Here is a 23,573-nt window from a genome sequence, read left to right as displayed (position 1 = left end):
CCGGTCTCATGGTGTTCGCTGTGTCGAATCTAGCGTAGAATACGTTTAGATCCTCACACAGAGAGGCCGTGGTCTGCGGTGTGCTGGTTTTCCCTCTAAAGTCTGTGATCGTGTTTAGTCCCTGCCACATACTCCGAGGGTTGTCAAACTGTTGCTCCACCCTGTCCCTGTACTCACGTTTGGCTGCTTTGATCGTCTTCCGGAGTTGGTAATGTGCGTGTTTGTAGTCCGATGTGTTCGCGGAGGCAAAGGCGGTGTTCCGTGCCGCCAGTGCCGCGCGAACATCTCCGTTAATCCAGGGTTTTTGATTTGGGAAGGATTTGACTGTTCTGGATGGGACGACATCTTCCACGCATTTGGTCCGTGACTGACAGCAGCACAAAGTTCCTGCAGAGTTATTGACTCCACATCCATGTCATGAATTTGTGTCATGGTTATGTTGCTGGAATTAGCCATCAGAAGATGGCTAAGAAGATAAAGGGATATAACTGGTCAGCGGCAATATTTAGGTAGGTTGTAGCATCTTCTGTAGTTCAAGTTTGGTGAGCCCTTGTGAATTATTAGCCGTACCTTCTTGTTCTTAGCTGACATGAGTTTCACCCAGTGTGGTCTTCTGCTGCCATAGCCTACCTTCTTCAAAGTTTGATGTGTTGTGCATTCAGAAATGCTCTTCTTCATATGTTGGTTATAATGAGTCATAACTAGAGTTATTGTTATTTTTCTTTCAGCTTAAAAGCAATTTTGTCATTTTCCTCTGACGTCTTAAATATGAGAGCTGTTGCTCTCAGTAGACTCTCTGTAAAACCCTAGAGATGGCTGTGTGGGAAAATGCCAGTACATCAGCAGTTTCTAAAAAAAAATATTCCAGACCAATAAGACCAGTCTATCTGGCCACACCATGGCCAGATAGACATTGTCACTTACAGTAAATCACTTTTCTACATTCCCATTCTCAGTTTGAACATCATTACATCTTCTTTACCATGTCTGTAGGTGCCTTAATCAACTGAATTACTGTCATGTGATTCAGTGATTGGATATTTGCTTTACCAAATATCTAATCAGTAGTTAAACAAATGTACCTAACAAAGTGGTCAGCCATGTATTTTCTGCTGTTAGTGTAAAAGGAAAGCCCTTGATTTAGAACAAAATACTTTTCGTTTTTCTTGACTAAAGACTTGTATCGAATCTTGAGTTGAGAAGACGTGTGTGGTTTACGGCTAAAACTAATACTTCTTTTTGGCATTTTGAGTTGTGGCATAACATGAAAACCTAGCAGTACCGAGTGGTGAGGCTAGTGCCAGGTTTACATTTTTGTAAGGAAAATTAGTAATAATTCATCAAAGCAGTAGCTTATTAATCCTCTGATCAGAGAATGATTGATGGACTTTTTCAGCTTTAGCTTTGGGGAACATACTTTTCTCAACAAATATAGGCTTTTTTTTCTTAATTTTTTGGATTTTGGAATTGTGGTTTTGAGGCTTCCTGCACTGTATTAGATAATATTGCCATCATATGCATTTCTTAAATATTGAGGCGACACCAGGCTTTATATTTAATATTATTCTCCTATGAAATAACAAATATAATTGTCAGAGTATGTGAGAGTGCTGCCAAGTCAGTTGATCAGTTAATCCAAACTCATTTCTTCCATCTGGGCACAAGGAGCAGACAACTCCATTCAATATTATGAGGGTTAATAGGGCTAATAAGACTCTTGGCTGTGTTACTCAATTTGCCTGAGCTTCATTAAAAAACAGTTCATTGATGTGTTATCATTTGCACTAAATTGATTTAGAATAGTTTCAGTAAATCTGACTTTACTGTATTTAATTGTAAGCTAATCACATTTAAAATCCTTCTTCTCACATACAACATCTTGAATAATCAGCTCCTAATTTTAAAGACTTCGTAGTTCTATATCACCCAACACAGCACTTTGACCTCAGACTGCATGCTTACTTGTGGTTTGTAGAATATGTAAAAGTGGAACAAACTCCCAGTTTGGATTTGGGAGACAGACATCCTCTCTTCTTTTAATATTAATCCTAAAACGATACTTTTTGATAAAGCTTATAGTTGGAGCTGGATCAGGTGACCATGTACCAACACTAGACTTCCACAGTATGTCACCCACAAACAGTCACAGCTGATGACTTCCTTTCCCTGCGCCTGGTTCTGTCAGAGGTTTCCTCATGTTAAAAGGGCATTTTTCCTCCCCACTGTCACCAAGTACTTGTTCACAGGGGACTGTGTGAGCTTTGCCTTACAATATAAAGTGCCTTGAGATGACTTTTGTTGTGATTTTGCACTATATACAGTGGGGCAAAAAAGTATTTAGTCAGCCACCGATTGTGCAAGTTCCCCCACCTAAAATGATGACAGAGGTCAGTAATTTGCACCAGAGGTACACTTCAACTGTGAGAGACAGAATGTGAAAAAAAAAAAATCCATGAATCCACATGTTAGGATTTGTAAAGAATTTATTCGTAAATCAGGGTGGAAAATAAGTATTTGGTCAATAACAAAAATACAACTCAATACTTTGTAACATAACCTTTGCTGGCAATAACAGGGGTCAAACGTTTACTATAGGTCTTTACCAGGTTTGCACACACAGTAGCTGGTATTTTGGCCCATTCCTCCATGCAGATCTTCTCGAGAGCAGTGATGTTTTGGGGCTGTCGCCGAGCAACACGGACTTTCAACTCCCGCCACAGATTTTCTATGGGGTTGAGGTCTGGAGACTGGCTAAGCCACTCCAGGACTTTCAAATGCTTCTTACGGAGCCACTCCTTTGTTGCCCGGGCGGTGTGTTTTGGATCATTGTCATGTTGGAAGACCCAGCCCCGTTTCAACTTCAAAGTTCTCACTGATGGAAGGAGGTTTTGGCTCAAAATCTCACGATACATGGCCCCATTCATTCTGTCCTTAACACGGATCAGTCGTCCTGTCCCCTTGGCAGAAAAACAGCTCCATAGCATGATGTTTCCACCCCCATGCTTCACAGTAGGTATGGTGTTCTTGGGATGCAACTCAGTATTCGTCTTCCTCCAAACACGACGAGTTGAGTTTATACCAAAAAGTTCTACTTTGGTTTCATCTGACCACATGACATTCTCCCAATCCTCTGCTGTATCATCCATGTGCTCTCTGGCAAACTTCAGACGGGCCTGGACATGCACTGGCTTCAGCAGCGGAACACGTCTGGCACTGCGGGATTTGATTCCCTGCCGTTGTAGTGTGTTACTGATGGTGACCTTTGTTACTTTGGTCCCAGCTCTCTGCAGGTCATTCACCAGGTCCCCCCGTGTGGTTCTGGGATCTTTGCTCACCGTTCTCATGATCATTTTGACCCCACGGGATGAGATCTTGCGTGGAGCCCCAGATCGAGGGAGACTATCAGTGGTCTTGTATGTCTTCCATTTTCTGATGATTGCTCCCACAGTTGATTTTTTCACACCACGCTGCTTGCCTATTGTAGATTCACTCTTCCCAGTCTGGTGCAGGTCTACAATACTTTTCCTGGTGTCCTTCGAAAGCTCTTTGGTCTTGGCCATGGCGGAGTTTGGAGTCTGACTGTTTGAGGCTGTGGACAGGTGTCTTTTATACAGATGATGAGTTCAAACAGGTGCCATTCATACAGGTAACGAGTGGGGGACAGAAAAGCTTCTTACAGAGGACGTTACAGGTCTGTGAGAGCCAGAGATTTTCCTTGTTTGAGGTGACCAAATACTTATTTTCCACCCTGATTTATGAATAAATTCTTTACAAATCCTACCATGTGAATTCATGGATTTTTTTTTCACATTCTGTCTCTCACAGTTGAAGTGTACCTCTGGTGCAAATTACTGACCTCTGTCATCATTTTAAGTGGGGGAACTCGCACAATCGGTGGCTGACTAAATACTTTTTTGCCCCACTGTAAATAAACCTTTATGGTATTAAATTGAATTTAATAAGATTTTTTTTTTATTGTTGATTTTCAAAAACACTGAAAATACAATCATTAAATTCTCATTATTGTCATGGTGTGTCATATAACAGTGGGTTAACTTCACCAATACCAAAAAGCTTCAGTTGTCTGTTATATATAGCTAGAAATGTATTTATTTATTTATTTGCTTTTTATCCATTTCATTGGAAAAATGTCATGCAACCTTCCCACAAACAGACAGTAATATCTTCAGGGGAAACATCTGATAGCTTACGAAACTTGAGTCAGTGTCAAGGTTAAGACCATTCGGTAAAGGAGTCTGACACGTAACATTAGAGATGTGATTTAATCCATTGCACATCTTTTCCTCACCAGAACGAATTTGTCACCTTTTTCCCATTCTGTCAAATTTATGGTGTCATTATTTGGATGACGGATGTTGTTACACTTCCATATTTCCGCCCTGTTATCATTCGAATTACCTTTCATTGTTACATTTGGATTAATGGAAGCACTGAGTAACCCAAACCTCACATATGCAGATAAGATATAATATGCTGGATTTGGGAGGATTTCCTGTAATGAAGGATTTCAAGGTGAATGGCCTCATGTAATTAATTCTACAGGGCTTTGTGAATAGAGCAGTGTGCCATCGTCATCTTCTGTGTTTTGTGGCAGTTAATGAGCTAGGAAACATATCAGAGTCTTTCCCAATGAAGCATCCCTTATTTTAATAAATGCTTTTTGCTTCCATCCATTATTAGACTTTGGTTGTGTGTGTGTGAGAGAGGGAGTTGTGGAGTTGTTCTAATAACGTGTGCAAATCCGACATGAGCAAAACTAAAAGTCCATGCAGGCCATTCCTACATTATTTAAGGTTGATGTTACCATGTTTGTGTGATAGCCATTTATCAGTATCACTGTTTTAAACTTTTGTGTAATCAGGTATGAACTGTGCTTTGGCCAGAACCATTTACCTTATATGCATGCGATATCAACAGCTGTGTCACTCATATACGTCTCATCATGTACATCCTTGTTGTTGCTCCTTGTTTCCATCTCTAAGTCTTAAAATATTAGTTTTTCATTCTAACCTCTCAATGAGCACTGAAGCTGTGATTTATGAAGTTAAATTCCATATAATATTAGAATTCCTCCTTACCAAATCAGAAATGAAAGCAGATTTGTTTGGCTTCTTTGATAAAACCTCGTTTGGGGAGATGGGTGTTTTTAGCTTCGGTGATATATCCTACGATACAACTGATTTGTGTAAAGGGAGCATACAAGAGCAGAATCTTGAAATAAAAAAATAAATTTTTATCTCTATATCTACACTGAATAAATCAGATTACCTTGACTGGAAGGATTGAAGTGACATGTTTGCTTCAGACTGTACGACTCTGGCTCGGAGCCAGTCTCCGTTCTGCTCCAGCTAGCATGCTTCAGCCATACACACTGTACAAATAGGACAATCTGTTTCAGTGCAAAAGGAGACAAATCTGTGACGCTGCTGTGTTCCTGCTGCAACTGCACTTACAATGTATGATGATGATGATGCCGGAACACTTTATCTGTCATATGTTGGTGTCGTTTCACCTTTTTTGTGCCTCAGGTCTCAGTCACACACGCCTAGAGATTGTTAAGGAATTCCTGGTTAGTAAGCCCTTGGCAACTTCTTGTCGCTAGAGTGGTGAGTGGCTTCTTGGGGGTTGTTACTGGGTCAGAAAAGTAGCCTGCACAAAAAACCTTCTTGTGATTGCTTAAGTTGTTTGTAGGTTGTTGTGGTTCCCCATAGTTTGTATGGTTGACGCTGATTTCTCTGCGAACATTCACTAGATGCAAACCACAAATGGTGATTGTTCACCTTCAAAGTAAAAGCTGTGTGTTGACATCAGCATACTGACATGCATACAAACACATTTTCTCATTTGCCCGATAAGGCAAAAAAGAGAAAAAGAAAAAAATACATTATTTATAGCTGCACTAAGTATTTTATATTAATGACAGATTAAATGACTTTGTATAATGAGAAAAATGTTCCTCGTACTAATAAATCCATGGAACATTATCACTATGCTCTGCTGCTCCCTTCACAAGAAATCCATGGATTCCTAAAAAATCTGAAAAGTTAAATGATTTCTGTAAAGTTTGAGCTCTTAAAGAAACCAATTGCTTCCTCAAAACTATCCATCAAAAGGTAAATATACTAAAGACAAGGCAAATGAGACTGAGCTGCACTTTTCTTAGTGGATGGTTTTGAGTAGCTCTGTGTTGGTTGGTTGCATCTTGTTATTGGAGGAAAAGAACATAAATATGATGACTTCACTTCACTATATTTAAACTGTGAACAAGCAGAAGAGATTAAAATAAATTGATTCAAATAAAATTTAAATTTCATCCATGTTATTGGGTCTTTTGTACCCTTATTTTTATTTGTATATAATACCTCATAAAAGTATCCAATGGATTATACAACTATCGATAAGAGACAATGTTATTGGTTTACTTTTAAATTGAAGTTAGCCACTTTATTATCAAGTGGATCAAAAGTACTTTGCCTTCCATCCATTTTTGATTAAGTGCTTTGGTTGCTTTACTAAAATGGCTGAATGCGAAAATATGTGTTTTCATTTGGGATCGAGCCAAAATTTGCCAAAGAATAAAGCAAAGTAGAGGAAAAAGAAATGAACATAACAGTCATGAGGTCAAGGTACAAGCTAGAATAGCTAGAATGGGAATTTATTAATCAAGTTTAATATTTTTTGGACAAATGTTGGGTGACAGAAACAAGCAAAAACTCAAACTGTATACAAGCCAACCCTGAGAAATAACACATAAAGGAAAGCTCCATATAAGAAAGCCCAGTAAATTTGAAAGAAAACACTGACTGGAGTTTACTAATATGCATATCAACAATTCACAGTGTTTGTTGGTAATTACACTTGGACAGCTGTAACAAAATTACATGCATTTTTTTGGTAACTCATCTCTGTTCACAAAAAAATAGACAGTTAAAGGAGGACATCTCCTCACTGTGAATGGAGGAAGCATAGTCATCCGTACAGGGTTCATTTGCTGTCTCTTGCTCACAGTGGCTTGAATTTGTGCAGAGCGCAGTGAAATCATAAAATTATCAAAGCATACTGGAGCAAAACATACTGCCTGGGGGTCTGCAGGATCTGTCTCAGTTGCAGGTCATTGCTACAACATCCAGCCATCCATCCATTTTCGACCACTTATCTTTGTATGGTTCATTGCGGCAGCAGTCTAAGCAGAGCTGCTCAGGCCTCCCTCTCCCCAGTCACTACCTCCAGCTCTATTGGGTGGGTGTGAGGGTATCGAGGCCAGCTGCCAGCTGAGAGATGTAATCTGTTGTCCTGGGCCTGCCCTGGGGTCTTCTCTCAGTTGGACACGACCATAACAGCTGAACTGGTTTTACTCAAAGCGGAGGAGCAACAGCTCTACTCCAACTCAAAATGACCCTATCCCTAAGGGGTATCCCAGAATCCCATGGTACCAGCTGATTTTTGCTGCATGGGTCTTATTTGTTCTTTAAGCCATATCCCACAGATCATGGCCATAGGTGAAGATAGCAGTGTAGATGAACCAGTAAATCAACAACTTCACCTTCAGGCTCAGGTCTCTAGTCCCCACAATAGTGTAGGGTCTGCTTCAATGCCTACACAGGACCAATCTACTTGTCAATCTCTAGCGCAGTTCTACCCCCACCTGAAAACAAGCCCTCGAGATACTCCTACACGTGAGAAATCAAGTCATCCCCGACCTGAAGCACACAAACCATACTATTCCAGGTAAAAAACATGGCTTTTCTAACATTATAATAAATAAGTATTTGGCATTTCTAAAGTGGCCTCCCACTAGTCCAAATCTTAACATTTATGGAGGCGACTGAACACACAGTTTGGACAAAGTTAACCTTAACTGATGATTTGGGGTATAAACTGCTTGCTGGGAAATCTGCTTTTCAAAATATTGAATAGTTATTGTATAACTGAAAATGCTGTTACACTGAGAATCAAACAAATGTGTGGTTTTCTTTCATTAAATAGTGAATGATGGGCTCCAGCTGCTCTTCTGAGTTTTGGCTTTATTTCAAGGTCATTGTTGTCAAGCACATAACTTCCCGCATTCACCAGGGCTCTATATGCCATCAAGGCAGGTAATGGAAATATATTTTGAAAAGTCTCTTTCAGTTACATCAGAGCTCTGTCCCATTACTGTAGCTTACAGGATTCCTTACTTAGTAGCCAAGGTAACTAGCCTGCTAACTGTAAAGCTTAACAATGTTTCAAAGGCTTTTCAATGTTTCAGTGTCCCTAAAAATAGGCTGAGAATTGGACCACAGGAGACACTCACATAGTTTATTTGGACTAAAAGAAAATTGAAAAAAAAAATGCTTTGGCAATTCATAGAGTGCAGTGCATTCAAATATTTGCATTTATGAGTTAATACTCCACAGCATATGATTCTGTGGCCTTTTAAAGTGAATCATTCTATTACCGGTGAGTATCTCAAAAAGCTCCACTTAACCGATGCAAATAAAATTAATTTGCTAACATTTTATTTAATGACCCGGTTCACAGGGGGGAGAAAAATACAGGCTGAATAATTTCAAATCACATACGTCTGTGAGACACAGTTGTAAAGTTTGCTCTGTGTTTATTTAACCTAACATCTTGTTTTCATGTGGAGCCCAAGGATGCAGTTTTTGAATCCAGTTACACAAAACAGTGAGAGGTGTCCTGGGACATGGAGTCACCCTGGGGAGGAAAAAAAATAAGATGAAGAATCTCATATATAAAGGCAAAGGTGTTTGTACACAAAACCCTGTGAAGTGAATTTCTCCCTCGGCATTGTGTTCAGTGTGCTTTAGTAAAAGAAAATTAGACCTCATGTCACATTTCACCTGTCTGTGCCAAGGAAATGTAGAGATAAATAAGGCTGAGACACAAATATACAAAGAAAAGCTCTCAGGATCTGGAATATTAAAGCTTGGTTAATTAAAATGAATTATTAACCTAATAATCTTTATGTTTAAAACTTCAATTCCTTAGGATTCAAGTTGAAGCAATTCTGTTTGCATAGCATGCTGTATTGGTTCCGATCACAAAAGGCTTTACAATACCTGTGCTCTGAAAACATCATTCAGCCTCGTTGAGGACTCTCAGAGTAACGCTCTGTTCTATCCCGTGTGGAGGCTTTCAGTGTTCACACTCACATCATGAGCAGCTTTGAGGATGGCCATGTATCAAGCTATCTGGGGTACAGTCTCTGTGCTCAAGGTGCCCACTGATGTGGAGCAGCAGAGTGAATGTCAGGCAGCGCTGGTCACTGTGCATGTTTGGGGGTGGCAGTGAAGAAGTGCTCTGTTTGTGTGAGTGGCTTAACTGAAGGCGGGCGAGACGCTGTCACAACCGAGGAACCTGCACGTGTGTGGCGATGGTGGGAGTAATGTGTGTAGTGGGAGTGAGAATTCAGGTTTAGACAGTGGGCAAGAATCCAGTGCATGACGGCATCATTGTGTGGACTATACAGTTCAGTGAAGGGTAGATTTGATATTTTCTCCCTCTCAGTAGGGCCTTCCTTTAAGCCAGAGCTTTGCCTAGGGAATGCTCACAAAGGAGTCTTCTGCTGCAGCTGGCAGAATCCTGCTACGTGATCTAAAACCAATTTCGCTATTTGAATAAGCTAACACTTATTTCCTTATCTTCCTCTTGCAGTCCAAAAAAATCCAGGCTCAACTGAAAGAACTGCGGTACGGGAAAAAGGATTTAATTTTTAAGGTAAGCTCAAACTGAAGGTGGGTGGCTTTATAGTAGCTCCAGACCAGGGGTAAACAGGTGCTTCATACCGCCTTCAAAGGATGATCCCATCACAGAAGGGGCTCTAATTAATTCAGGCTGCAATTATAAACTTCCATCCAGCCAAAGCAGCACACGGCAAAGTCAATCCGGCAGCTCTTAGTGAACATACCAAATTTCGTCCTCTGTTTCCACCTCTGCAAGATTCACCCCATCCTCTTTAATCTTCTGTGGTATGTGGATAAATGGTTTGGACAGCAGTGGATGAAGTTGATACAGAATTATGCATTAGATCATATAAGGGAACCTTCAAGACAAAATTACAGATGACACCATGTATTTCTACATTTCAGGGGTAACACCCATTTCAGGGAATCAGATATGTGCCTCTTCCTCACGTACTTCCTCTGCAAGCACAATAAAAACAGTGGCAGTGTTGCGTATTATTGCCCACCCGTACATACTCCATTGCCCTGTGAATTGCGAGGACTAAACGTTCTGGGATCTGAGCGCTCACATAATATTTATTGGCATTTACTGGTACAAGGACTGACCTTTCAGGCCTTGTTTGTGGTGTTAAAATGTCAGTTGACATTTTTGCCACAATGCCCTGTAATGCCATTTCTTATGTGTATGTTTTGATGCTTTGAACACATCACTGCTAAAGCTACGTTAGACATAAATGAATAAAAAAAGGACTCTGTCCTCGAGGATAGAATTTTATGCTTCTAGCCCTACACTTGAATATATTGTCCCTGGATGTCCTGTTCATTGTTCTATTTCTAGTCTCTGAATGATTGATGCATCGACTTGTTTGCTTGGTGTCACTGCTCGTAAATCGTTGTCTCTAAATTGCATCAGTCAGTCATCCAAAACAAAAAAAAACTAAAACGTTATTGCTCAATGTCACCAAACATTTCAAGTGGATCTTTAAAACATTACGGTCTGTAGTGATTTGCAGCATTAGACAGATAAGGCTAATTTGATCATTCTCTTTATCTTGTAAAAACAGTCATCTTTCGAAGATGACAGAAATGGCTGCTTTTTTTCTCTGGTGGAAAGGTCAGGGAGAAATGCATCACGTCCAATCCCTCTGGCTATTCCTGAAAAACTCATCTGTATTCCCCATGTGCTGTGATCAAAAGCCCAGCAGGGGCCAAAGGAGAGGGAAGTGGAGGAGAGTCACTCAAGATACAGAAATGTCATCAGCATCACAGGGGGGATGTCAGTCAAGGCACCTTGACCAGGAGGCAATTGAATTGGTTATGACAGCTGTTGTACCCTATCAAAGTGCCTTTTGCAACACAATGTCTTGGTTTAAAAAAAAAGAAACAAAGAAAACAAATTTGCAAGATTAGATACAGCAGAATCCCCAAAACTTATATTTATGAAAGCTTAAGAATACCTTTTTTTGTTAATTAGTTAGTTAGTTAGTTAGTTAGTTAGTTAGTTAGTTAGTTTCTTGTTTTTCATAGTAAAATACAAGAAAATGCAAATTGATTAAATGCTACAGCATGTTTCCTAGAGTAACCTAGAGTACCAGGAAAAAAAGCCAGCATTTTTAGTGCAACTCTTGTCTCAGGTATAAGCTGTACAGTTTCCCTCGCTTTTCATAAACATGTTACTAAAAAAAGTATTAAAAGAAAAGAGAGCGACTTCCCTGCATTTCCCTACGAGACAGTATTTGTGGCAGAGGAGCCATATTCAAGCTTTCACAGTGTACTCTTCATTGCGACACTAAAATTACCCCCAGAGCTGTTTCTTTTTAAGCTTAGAAAAAACAGATGTCGTCACACGCCTCATCTAGCCCAGTGGACAGCACCCCACTGACCCCACACCTCTATAATGGACTCAGCACAGAAATATGAAGCCCTAGACTTGGGGGCACTAACCCTGAAAGTCAGCATTTCTGGGTCAGTGCCGTTGCGCCAGCAGAGCTCAAAGGACTATCCACTGATGATGCTCTTTGTAATGGATGTAATGGCCTTTACTATAAACCTGTGCACATAGGATTTAGAGCTTTTAGACAACAAACTAATATTGAGCCTCATTTAAAAAAATGTACTTGTGAGCAAAATGTGTGATTCCAGTGTGTATTAATGAATATCTTAATTTGCCACAAAGAGATTTTATGAGGCTTTTACAAAGCTTTGTGACCATGAACTGTGCCTGATTACCTTAAGACTCCATCTGACTAAAACTCCCACTACATGAACTTCTAAAGGTGAGATCTGACTCTCTGGCTTCAGTGAAAACCCATAGGACTGATTGTTGCTCTGTCCTTGAGAGTCACTATACGACTCATCTGTCAGAAAGGATTTAAACACAGTTCCTACCGCCCCATTGAGTGGTAGAACTGACAGACATGTTCATCATTAAAATAACCACTTTGCTGGTAGAAACTGACATGAAAATGAGATGAAATCAGTGAACATGCCAAGCCTCCCAGCTTTTTCAGGACACTCATCGAGGCACCACACACCACAAGTTGATAAAGCTTACCAAAAGCTATCAATCAGTCACATCACCACTCACTAAAATTTAATACACTTGAGAGGGATTGTAGTTGCTGTTTGTTGGGTTACCTGGCCTTGGATATTTTAGAATATAAGCCTTTGTAGTTTATCATTTCCGGAGGCAAGTAAAGACATCCGATAAAAGTTTATGGCTTAAAGTCCATCACCAAGGCCGGTTTTACACAGGCTGCATGCAAATGATCCCAGCACGGCTTTCTTTTTTTTCTTGTGGATGAGTTTATCAATAATAGAAGACTTCTCAGAAGAAGCTCTGTTGATCATCATAAGGAGTTACATTGGTTCATTTACTAAAACCAGCCCTTCTGTGTGTGCTGTTCAGTCCTAGGATTAACGTCTAAGAAAAACTTCCTTTTTAAAGTTTGATGGTTTTAAAGGGTCTGTTTTTATAAATGACAACATTAAAATATTCTTCTATCCAAGAAGCAGATCTAATCCTTTTCAGTGCTGCTGTGAATTAACTCATGCTTATATGGTTTCATACGACTTCTAGGGTGTGCATAAAATGCTTTAAAAAGACTAGAGGTTTTGTTTTCACAAAAATTTAACCAAGATTTTGTCAGATTAATTAATTAATTATCACTGGTTAGGAAGGTTACTGAGATCCCTATTGTTAAGGTGAATTGTTTGTCATTTTTATGTATACCATTTGTACATAGTTTTAAGGGATTATTTCTGTCCTCCCCTCCCCAGATCCTTAAGATTCTGGGAGGGGGGCGGTAGTGTTTTTTATCACAGGAACACCCTTGTGAAGGTCTGTTTGATGTGGGGAACAACACCTATGATCAGTTTTAATAATCGCGAGGAGTCCTCTGAGTACTGTCCAATCCACATGTTGTTCAGTGCTCGAGCATTGTGTCCACTGTATCTGATATCTTTATGTTTCATAAAGACTCATTATGAGACTCATTGTTTTTCAGCTCCAGTCAACACAAAATACTCTACAATGACAAACACAGCAACAGACTTTTTAGCGTTTTATTAAATCTAAAGGACAGTTGTATCCTTTTCAGTTCAGATCCTTCACTTTCACTTAGTGCCTGGCTAAAACACTTCTGGCATTTTTAAGAGTGAATCCTATACTTGTATTTTCAGGTCTTCAGAATTACTTTATGCCGTTCTACATTAATCTTTCCCTTTATGACTAGTCTCCTGGTCCATATTGTGGAAAAACATCCCTACGGTGTGGTGTTGCTGACACTGCGATGACTGTTGGGATAATAATAATAATGAAGTGATGCTCACACAAGCTTTTTGGAACTGTGGCCATCTGACTAAAGGATTTCACCTTTAGTCTTGGAGACTTTTTAAGGGCTTTATAGGAAACTCCTCATGGGCTGTGATTACAGGGAGGATTGGCTTCCTACCATCCATAAAAAAGAACAAATATTTCCACAAAAGGATTGCTGGGATGCCTATCACATTGACAGTGATTCCTGGTTGGTCACCTGATGAAGGCCCTTTGCCACAAAAAACTGTGTATAGCTGAGGAGCAATACCAATGTTAGTAAACAATTCACTCAATCTCATGGCTCAGTTTTTCACTCTGACATACATAATGAGTTGTGAAACTTTATATAGTTATATCCCATTAATTCAGTGAGGCACAGGTGGACTCAGATCAAGCATCCCGTGGATCATTGTTAGGAAAGTGTGCAAAACAGTCCAAAAACAATAATCTTTGCTTTGTCATTGTGGAGTTTTGGTTTGTAGGTTAATATGGAAAACATTAAGTATATACATTCCAAGGTCAATTTAGGATAAAATAAAATGTAAAACTTAAATTGAATGCAAATTGATTGAATTAGATGTGTGTGCATGTATCTGTGTGTGTGTGTCAGGTTTTATAACACATATTTTAAAAAGTAAGAACAAAAGTGATGATCTGCAAAATAACAAAGAGGAGCTTCAATCCCTTGTGCTATAGATTTTTGCTATCGATATTGCTGAAGATATGGGGTGGAGCTGGAGAAATGCTTTACTTGCACAGTACAAAGAGAGAGGTTCAGCTGATTCAAAACTCGTGTGTTTCTGCAGGGGCAGCAGCTAATGGACTTGGAACACAAGTTAACTGTGGCCAAGGAAGAACTGGAGAAGACTGCGCTGGATAAGGTGAATAACACAGGGGATGGGGTGTCGCCGATGAGCGATGATGAGCGAATGAATAAATAATGTGAAGTAATATTAGTCTGCATAAAGACCTTTTTTAAAGAGTGGATATCTAATGATGAAAGTAAGTGCAGAAGTTTAATAGCATGGTTGTCATAGCAATTTTCCCATCACAGTGTTGAGCTTCAACACATTGAACACATGCACCAGATTTATTTTGTGGGGGCATTATTATTATTATGGATGTGCTAAGTTGAATGAGTGAAAATTGCACGGGGAAAAAAGAGCTGATAAAGGTGATATTAACATCAGTTAAGCCTGTCTATTAGTATTGATGAAAAGCAAATTATTTTTAAATACACATTACTTCATATTGCTCTATTGACTTCTTAATCTTTACGTCTTGCCTAACGATGCCTTCTAGCTTTTCTGAAATCACTTTAAAGGATGTGAGCAAAATGGCTCTAATGCTTAAGTAAATTTCTCATGAGGATGCAAGGCAGTGTGAGTGATTCAGAAACCGTCTTGTTTGTGTGTAATCTTGTTTGGGGACAGGAGTCTCAGATGAAGGCGTTGAAGGACACAGTTCACATCTGCTTCTCAGCCGTCCTGCACAACCAGCCCAGCAGCAGTCACAGATTTCCCACCTCCCCCACCCACTTGTTCAGATACTCATCGCTCATCAACAGCTCTAGAGTCACCTTTCAACAGCCACATGCCAAGGTAATTCAGAATTCATTGCAGAGCTCCTTTATTTTATTTAATGTTTTTCAAAAAGATGAACTAGATATTGTAAAATACAACTTAAGAAATAAACATCTAAAAATTAAAACAATACTACAGCATTGAGTTGTCCAGCTAAGTTAATACCATCTATTAAAGTTGCAGATGGGCTATACTGATAATGTTTGCTGCCTAACTCCAACATTAACCTTGTGTTTTATTATTAGCCATAGTCACTAGCTGCTACTTTAATGATAACTTAACAGATGGCTAATAGTATTTAAATGGCTAACGTCAATGTGTGCACTGGTCAAGATTTATTATAACTGTTTAATACTTAAGTGATGCAAATCTTCTCAAAATTCTTCATTAACACCGGGATGTCAGTCGTTAAGATGCTTTGCCAGATTTGTTGTGCTACTCTTCATTTGTTCAGCTGATAGTGAGGGGAGGGGCGGTGTGCAGGCACCTGCAGTGTGTCATGTAGAAGAGGTGAAGATTGCACCGTTGCTGTCATACTGTTACAAATTAGTATCCTACCCTTTAACAATTTTTAATATCAATTGTGTGTGAGTATCAAATTACTTGAAAATCCTACTCTGTACATATGCTAGTTCCAAGTTCAACAAGTTCCTTCACATTTGCAGATCTTTTCCCCTACTATTATCCATTACCATTATTATCATTATTACCATTATTATCCATCCTCATTGCTGGAATGATTAATAGTGCCAACTTTCAGTATCCTACTTTTAATTTTTACTAGTGCATGTTTACTTTTCTTGATTTTAAACTCCCTCAAAAAACATTAAAACAGTCAAGAACACTATTACACTAAGAAACACTAATACCTAATTATGGGAAGTCATATATAAGAAATCTATATGAAAAATTACTGCATTTAATTGCTTGCATTTTACATCGTCTGGTGAGGAAACTTGCACTTACAAAAACATTATTATTATTCTTTTCATATTTTCTTTTTTTTTTCCTGATTTTGATGCTAATCAACCCTGATCTTTGTCAGTTGTTCTTTTATGTTTTGATATGAATTCAGTCCTGACAGAAGTTATAAAATCAAACTGCTAGATCAACTATCTGTGCTACTCTGAGACTTTCAAAACAGATTTTAGTACAACATGGTCTTGAAAGTATATTTTAAGCTTCCACTTTTGCTATTATAATTCAACCAGAATCACAGTCTTCTAATGAGGTAATGGTGCTAGTAGTTTTTACACCTATAATCAAAAGAAATCAGAGCAACAACATTTGTAACATGGAGCCATGTTCTAATCATGGCTGATTGCATTGTTGGAACGATTTTGTCCCAAGGCAGCTTCATTCACAGTAGTCTTGAATGAATAATTCAGGCTGAATACAAAATGTAATTCTACGGCCCTTTCATGTTACCAGAAGCATGACCAATGGGCCTTTTTCACAGCTGACATTTTGACTTGCCATATCAGGAAAGTCGCAGGTGTAATTAATACCATTAACAATGGCTGTGCTCCATTTAAGTACATCACCAGACTGTGTCAGAGAGACAGTATGCAAAATAATAGTGCCCTGCAACATGCCAAGTAAAGGAAAGTGCAATTGTTGTTTGGGTTTGGGGTTTTTTCAGTCTTATTAGTTACATCAGTTGTTGCATGGGTTTCCTGTAGATATACACTGGGGGATATAATTATTTGATCCTCTGCAGAATTTGTAAGTTTGCTCACTTTCGAGGAATTGAACAGTCCCTATTCTTATGGTAGTTTTGTTTTAATAAAGAGAGAGAGATTATCAATCAGAAATCCAAGAAATAAAAACACTTCCCATAAAAGTTGCAAATTACAAATTTGCACTTCAGTGAGTAAAATAAGTATTTGATCCCCCACAACTCAGTCAGAATTCTGTCTCCCACAGATTGGCTATGTGCCCATCTGGCCTGCACAAGGCTAGAATGGGCTACCAGACCATCAGCAGAAGCTTGATAATAAGAGGACAACTGCTGGTGTGATTATTTAGAAATGGAATAAATTTAAAATGCCCTTTGTCTGAACGTCTCTGCAAGATCTTGCCTCATGGGGTGAAGATGATCGTGAGGAAGGTAGTGGGTCAGCTCAAAACTACATGCGAGGAGCTTGTTAACGATCTGAAGGCAGATAGTCCCTCACTACGCCATGATGGATTGAAATCTTGCAGTGCCAGCAAGGTCCCCTGTTCAAGAAGGCAAGTCTGAAGTTTGCCAGTGAACATCTAAATGATTCAGAGAAGGCTTGGGAGAAAGTGCTGTGGTCAAATGAAACCACAGTCAAGCTCTTTTGTATCCCACTGTGTTTGGAGGAGCAAAAAAAGACGCACGTTTAGGTTATGGAGTGGCCTAGTCAGTCACCAGACTGCCATCTTATAGAAAAACAGGGGATCAAATCAGTATTTTCCCCACTGTGATATGTTGATTTACAGTACAGTCCATGTAGTGTATCTGTATGTAATGAAAATGGCTTAGACTTTGTCTTACAGTATGCAATCAGTTTGATTGTCAGTCCGAACACAAATATTACCGTTTCTTCAGAAAAGTAGGATAAAAATGAGATAAGTTTGCTTTGCAGAGCCAAAAGTAAAGTGGAAAGAAAGTTGGATTTGGGATATGCTTCTGTAATGGTGCAGTATAATTTTCCCTCTGACTTTCCAGATAAGATAAAGCCGGCTGCAGTTTTTTGCCTCTTCCCTTTGTGTAAACACTTTCAAATTGAAATTCATTTCACACAGGAACTTAGTGACATCATGGAATATAACTCTGTGCCAAAATATTCACCTCACCGCACATCAGAGCACGCATAATGCACTGTCTGCAATATGAATTTAAGAGTTAGGCGATTATTACCTTCTTTTCAAGTGGCTATTTGTCAATCTGATGCCCCGAGTATCACTCTCTAGAGAGAAATAGCACAGGAAATAATTACTACCAAATATAACAGTTGGGCAAACACACTTCCAGAGGTTGTTCAGAATAATAACATGTCTAAATCAAGCGGCAGTCTAAATAGTTATGTCAGTCTTTGTATTCTGTTCTATAGATTTTGAAGAGAAACACTACTATTTTAGGGCTTTACGGGAGTTTTTTTGGATGTTGGACTTGTTCTATATGAAAATTATTAACTCAATGTGACACAGTCTTTGTTTGGAGCCTCTTAAAGTCAGGGTCACAGCAGACTCAACTAAGGGCTCAGGATTTAATCCTTTTTAGGAGTAAAACAAGGTGACTTCCAAGAGGATTCATTCTACAAGTAAGATTATGCTTTCGGTGAGGATATTGTGTCTTGTTTTCCTACTGAACCACATTTTAAGACTAATGACAAGTGTCAAAGTGCAGTTGTATTTTGTTCTTTAAACATTCCTACAAGTATTTTTGTGGCTCTGTGCACAAGAAAAAACCCCCAAAAGAAATCACATACAGCTGAATATACAGATCGCTTTTATTTCTTGAAAATATACTTTTTTATTACCCATAGCTGTTTTACCCCCTATCAAGCAGTCATGTCAACTTCAATCAGAGACTGTGCTAGTTCTGATTTCTGAAAAGCAGTCGCTGCAGTCACTTTGAAATAATCAAGTCGGCCACAGCGCTGCTGTGTCTTATCTGCCATGATACTGGTGAGCAATTCTGGCTTTAAGAGGCTTTTCTCTCCTCAAAGCAGTCACAATTTACTCTGTGTCTCTATCGTGGGTGCCTAAGAGATTTGACATGCCACTTAGAGGATTTTTTTTTAATCATGCTTGAGTAATACCATCCACGCCAGTGCCATTGCAGTACCTTTGCTGTGGCATCATATAAAACAAGATTCTATAATTGACACTTCCTGTTTACACCCTCCTTGGTCAAAACAAAAGGATCTCATCTGACTATGCATTCGCCCATATCTGCCTTTCAAACATACAGCCCAGTACATTCAAGTACAGGAGCAAAATCAGCATCATACAAAAGAAAAGACAAGTACAGGAATTTCAAGAAAGGTGTGGGTTGATTTTTTTATGCTAATGAAGTTTTTACTTCCCCCTTCATTAGCATAGAAATAGCAGCACTTCACTTGTGAGCAGTTGCTGGCTTCATTATCTCCTGTTGCTGTTGTACACTTGACGGGCTGTCTGATAAATCTCAGCGTGCCCTCACAGTGAAAATTACTGGGGTGCTCCATCTGTCCACCCCGCCTGTATATGTAGAGGTGGGTCAGATCCCATTTAATTCAATGCCAAATTTAACTCATATTACGCAATAAGAAAAAAAACACATACAGTAGCACTTACAGGGCATAAAAGAGTCAAATGTTCCACAGCTGAGGAGACAAATGTCGAGAACTTAGCACTAAGAATAATTTAGCATTCCTCATTGTTGTATCTAACAGCATGAAATCACTTGGTTAGTGTAATTGTTATTTATTTTACCCTAGGTTCTTTTGTAGTTTTGAGGCATGTATAAGATTGTCTTATTGTAGCTTAGAAGTGCAATACATAAAATAACTTATTCTAGAAGGGATCCCTGCTGTTTTGCAGCTGTTTCAAGTCTTTCATTTCCTCAACTTTTAATCTTTTAATCCATGTAAAGCAGAAACATGTGTCACTCCAAGAGACAATCTGTTATTAAACAACCAACCAAATTTGAATGTTTGGGCGATTGTGGCTCAAGAGTTGGGAGTTCGCCTTGTAATCGGAAGGTTGCCGGTTCGAGCCCTGGCTTGGTCGTTGTGTCCTTGGGCAAGACACTTCACCCGTTGCCTACTGGTGGTGGTCAGAGGGCCCGGTGGCGCCAGTGTCCGACTCGAACAAAACTTTGTAAAACTTCCTGGGGATGGTCACATTTACATGCTGGTGCTCATTACCAATGAGGGTCTTTGCAATATCAATCCAGCTCTGCTCTAAATAAGAAGAATACATTAAAATAAAATAATAAAAACATTAAAAAGACCTGCTACACTATCAAGGTATAGGCATTAGTTACTATAGGCATATCCTACAGGAAACCAAGTGCTAATGCACTTGAGTATTTAAACAGGTTTCTGTTATGGGACGGGTCATTCTAGGGATGCCTGGCAATTGTGTGATTCTGACCCACTCAGAAAGAAAACAAGTCTAATGAAAAGCAACTTAATTGTGTCAGGGCCAACTCATTAGTATGATAAGTTTAAAAACAGTTCCTTACAGCAGAGTACACTGACAGCATAATGGTGTACTGTTGATTAATTTAGGAATGTCTACAAAATAGATCTGTCCTAAATACCTTAAATAGTGTATCTTTGGGCGACCGTGGCTCAGGGGGTTGGGAATCGCATCTGTAACCGGAAGGTCGCCGGTTCGATCCCTGGGCTCTCTGTCCTGGTCGTTGTGTCCCTGGGCAAGACACTTTACCCTACTTGCCTACTGGTGTTGGCCAGAGGGGCCGATGGTGCGATATGGCAGCCTCGCTTCTGTCAGTCTGCCCCAGGACAGCTGTGGCTACAACCGTAGCTGCCTCCACCAGTGTATGAATGTGAGAGTGAATGAATAGTGGTATTGTAAAGCGCTTTGGGTGCCTTGAAAAGCGCTATATAAATCCAATCTATTATTATTGTTAATTAAAGAAATGTGAATAGTTCTGAAAAATACACTATAGAGTATGCTGAATGCTATGGATGACCAAGGACAGTATAACTTTGCATTATGTGAAAAATTACAAAAAATAGCAACAAAGAGATCACATATATTCAAATGCTTGAATTTCATCACCACATTTATACTAAAATCTGCTTTGTGTTGTGAAACCTAAAGTGCTTAAGTGCAGGGATGTTTGTTCAAGCACTCTGTGACACCACTTTGAGTGTCACGCTCATAGTTTGAGTTACCGTAATGGGCCTTAAGCTCTGTTAGACACCACAGATAAGACTCTCTCAGACCCTGCCTGACACACACACACACACACACACACACACACACACACACACACACAAAGCTCTTCTTGCTGGTGAAAGATTCATTAGTGTGAGGATGCAAAGATCAGCAGGATTGAAGTGGAAGTTGCTTCATATTTAACAGTCTTGGGGAGAGAGCCAAGTCTTGTGGTCTGATAGTATGCAATTTTCATCAAAGTAATGGGAGATGATGTCTTAGATGCTCAGAGTACTGGGCTGGAGGAAAATCAGGCATTTCATTGCCCTGCTTTAAGCGCTTACTATTTACTTTTATGATTGTTTCCTTGTCTATAAAAATTATACAGGATATCCATCTCTCCCAGGCAAAGACTAGACAGTAGCGAGCTGACAATCCAAAAACTGCGATAGAATCAAATTTGTGTTCTACAAAAGGAAAAAAAAGACCCAAACAATGTTGCCAAAAACCCACTTAGGTAAGTTAATCTCAATAATAGTTGCAAATAATCACAACTCAGCATATTTGTTTGTGTTCTTTAACAGTCACTGTTCAGCTTTCTTTTCACCTTTTGCTTAATTTCACTCCATGTTTGGTTAAAGGCAGGCTCACAGTGAGCACCACTGAAACCTTTATCACAACAAGCTTTATTAATAATTCAATAATTATATTTCTATGTATATCCAGATGCCTTCAGAATGATATAACTCATGTATGTCCGTGGCGTTATAACAGAATACGTTACAAAATTAATCAATTCAAATTGGTAATAAGAAATAATTTGTTAATTAGTATCTATTTGTTGTAGAACTGTTTGCTAGCATCAAATTAACATGCTATGAAAGTTTAACAACTTATCAAATAATATGATATGTAGTATTGTAATATTATAAATGGTGTTATTATGAAGTGTTACTTGGAAAACTGCTGCTTTTAAGCACTAAGGCTCTGCTGAAAAGTCAGGGGCCTTATGGAGAGACAAACAGATGGTAAGAATGGAAAGTGTGGCTGGTTCTGACAGATGCTGTCAAAAGTTGGGGAATTGTGTATGAAATGTTCACCCAAATGTGGTCACTTCCACAAGTAATGTCAGTTCTCCTGAACCTGCCTAAAAAGATGTTGCTTCAGCTGACACAATAAGAATGGCGTTTGACATTGACAGGTTAAGATTGCTTATGTTCATCTTGCAACTGTCTTGCTTTACGCTCTCAAGAGACCACGTTTGACCCAGTTAAAGTGTACTTGTCTTGTGCAGAAGACTAGCTGCAGAAGACAGTCAGACTTTGGGAGAAAGATCTGGTATAACAAGCCTAATTAATATTTCAACCCTTGGTCCTTACCAGACAAAATGGCATGATGAGTGAAAAGATGGTGTAGATCCTAAGCTTTTATTCAAGGGGTGAAAGAAATTATTATAAAGTGATAAACTGGAATCATTGTTAAACACTGCCTGAAGTCTGGATCTCCTGAACATGACCAAAGAATGGATTTCCTCATTTGTGATGCTTTGCCCTGCCTTTAGTGCAGCCGTCTTCAGTTGCTGTTTGTTTTTTTCTCCACCAAATAAAATCAATGCAGCTGCTTCTGTGATCCATGGTCACTGGAATCCATGCAATTCATCCATGGTCATATCCTCATATAAGGATCCCAAATGCCACATTTCCTTCAATTCCAGAACTTTTATCTCCATAATTATTGAAGAAATAATGGAATCCTCTGCAACTGTCCATTAAGCTTTTGAGTGTCAAATTATATTTTGTCCCATGAAAAGTGGGGATGTACAGGGATGTATAGGGAGTACAGCCATTTGTGCTGTACTCTCAAATTACAGCTAAGAATCTACACTTGTGTTTTAACAAATTATCTATCTGTTTAGTTACTCCTTTAACCACAACCACTTCTTATAATTTTTTCTAAGTGCCTCTTACTTAAAGCAAGTATGTAAAATTTTTAAATGTTCACCAGATCAGTCATATTATCCAAAAACAGGCTATAAATCACATTTGAAATGACATCAGGAGTTTAGTGAGATAATGAGGAACATTAATATTTTTATAGTCTAGGTTTTTGCTTTTTCCTGAGAAGTCATTTCCCATAAGACCATACCATTATTTGTCAGTATTTGAATGAATTCCTCTGTTCAATAGCAAAATGATGACTGTCATGTAACTCTCCAGAAACCCGTATCAATTTTTATTTACTTTTATTTTACTTTTTTGCTTGTTTTTGTGTGTTTTTGCCTTTTGGACTCAAGCACTACTGATTTTAAAGTGCATCAACCTTGAAAAAGTCATGTTTTCTATGCAGACATCATTTCAGGTGGTAGCGATATGGATTGCTCTACTACAGGGGTGCTCACACTTTTTCCGCATGTGAGCTACTTATAAAATGACCAAGTCAAAATGATCTACCCACTACAAAAATCCAAAACATATACTTATTTATAAATATATTGAGGATTCTTTATATCTACAATGTATATACATGCATAACCGCAATATCCAATATTTCACAACACAATTAAATATGTAAATTTTTTGTCATTACCTGAGTTTACTCTGATGA

General features: G+C 38.9%; 1 protein-coding gene across 2 annotated transcripts in view; it reads left to right on the top strand.

Moving 5' to 3' along the window:
* luzp2 (leucine zipper protein 2) overlaps positions 1 to 23,573 on the top strand; it is a 157,890-nt gene that overhangs the window by 124,122 nt on the left and 10,195 nt on the right. The window contains exons 7-9 of one of the 2 annotated variants that reach the window (XM_085275673.1): positions 9,679 to 9,741; positions 14,331 to 14,405; positions 14,958 to 15,125. In XM_085275673.1, coding sequence (XP_085131799.1) covers positions 9,679 to 9,741; positions 14,331 to 14,405; positions 14,958 to 15,125 — 306 coding nt within the window. The remainder of the gene's footprint in view (positions 1 to 9,678; positions 9,742 to 14,330; positions 14,406 to 14,957; positions 15,126 to 23,573) is intronic. The other variant, XM_085275677.1, reaches the window with a different exon arrangement.

This window comes from Mchenga conophoros, linkage group LG1 (genome assembly GCF_057382185.1).
Source record: "Mchenga conophoros isolate Kocher_MC1m ecotype Shallow Benthic linkage group LG1, M_conophoros_male_GT1.1, whole genome shotgun sequence".
NCBI classification, from domain to species: Eukaryota; Metazoa; Chordata; class Actinopteri; order Cichliformes; family Cichlidae; genus Mchenga; species Mchenga conophoros.
This window is presented reverse-complemented; position numbering and strand designations above follow the sequence as displayed.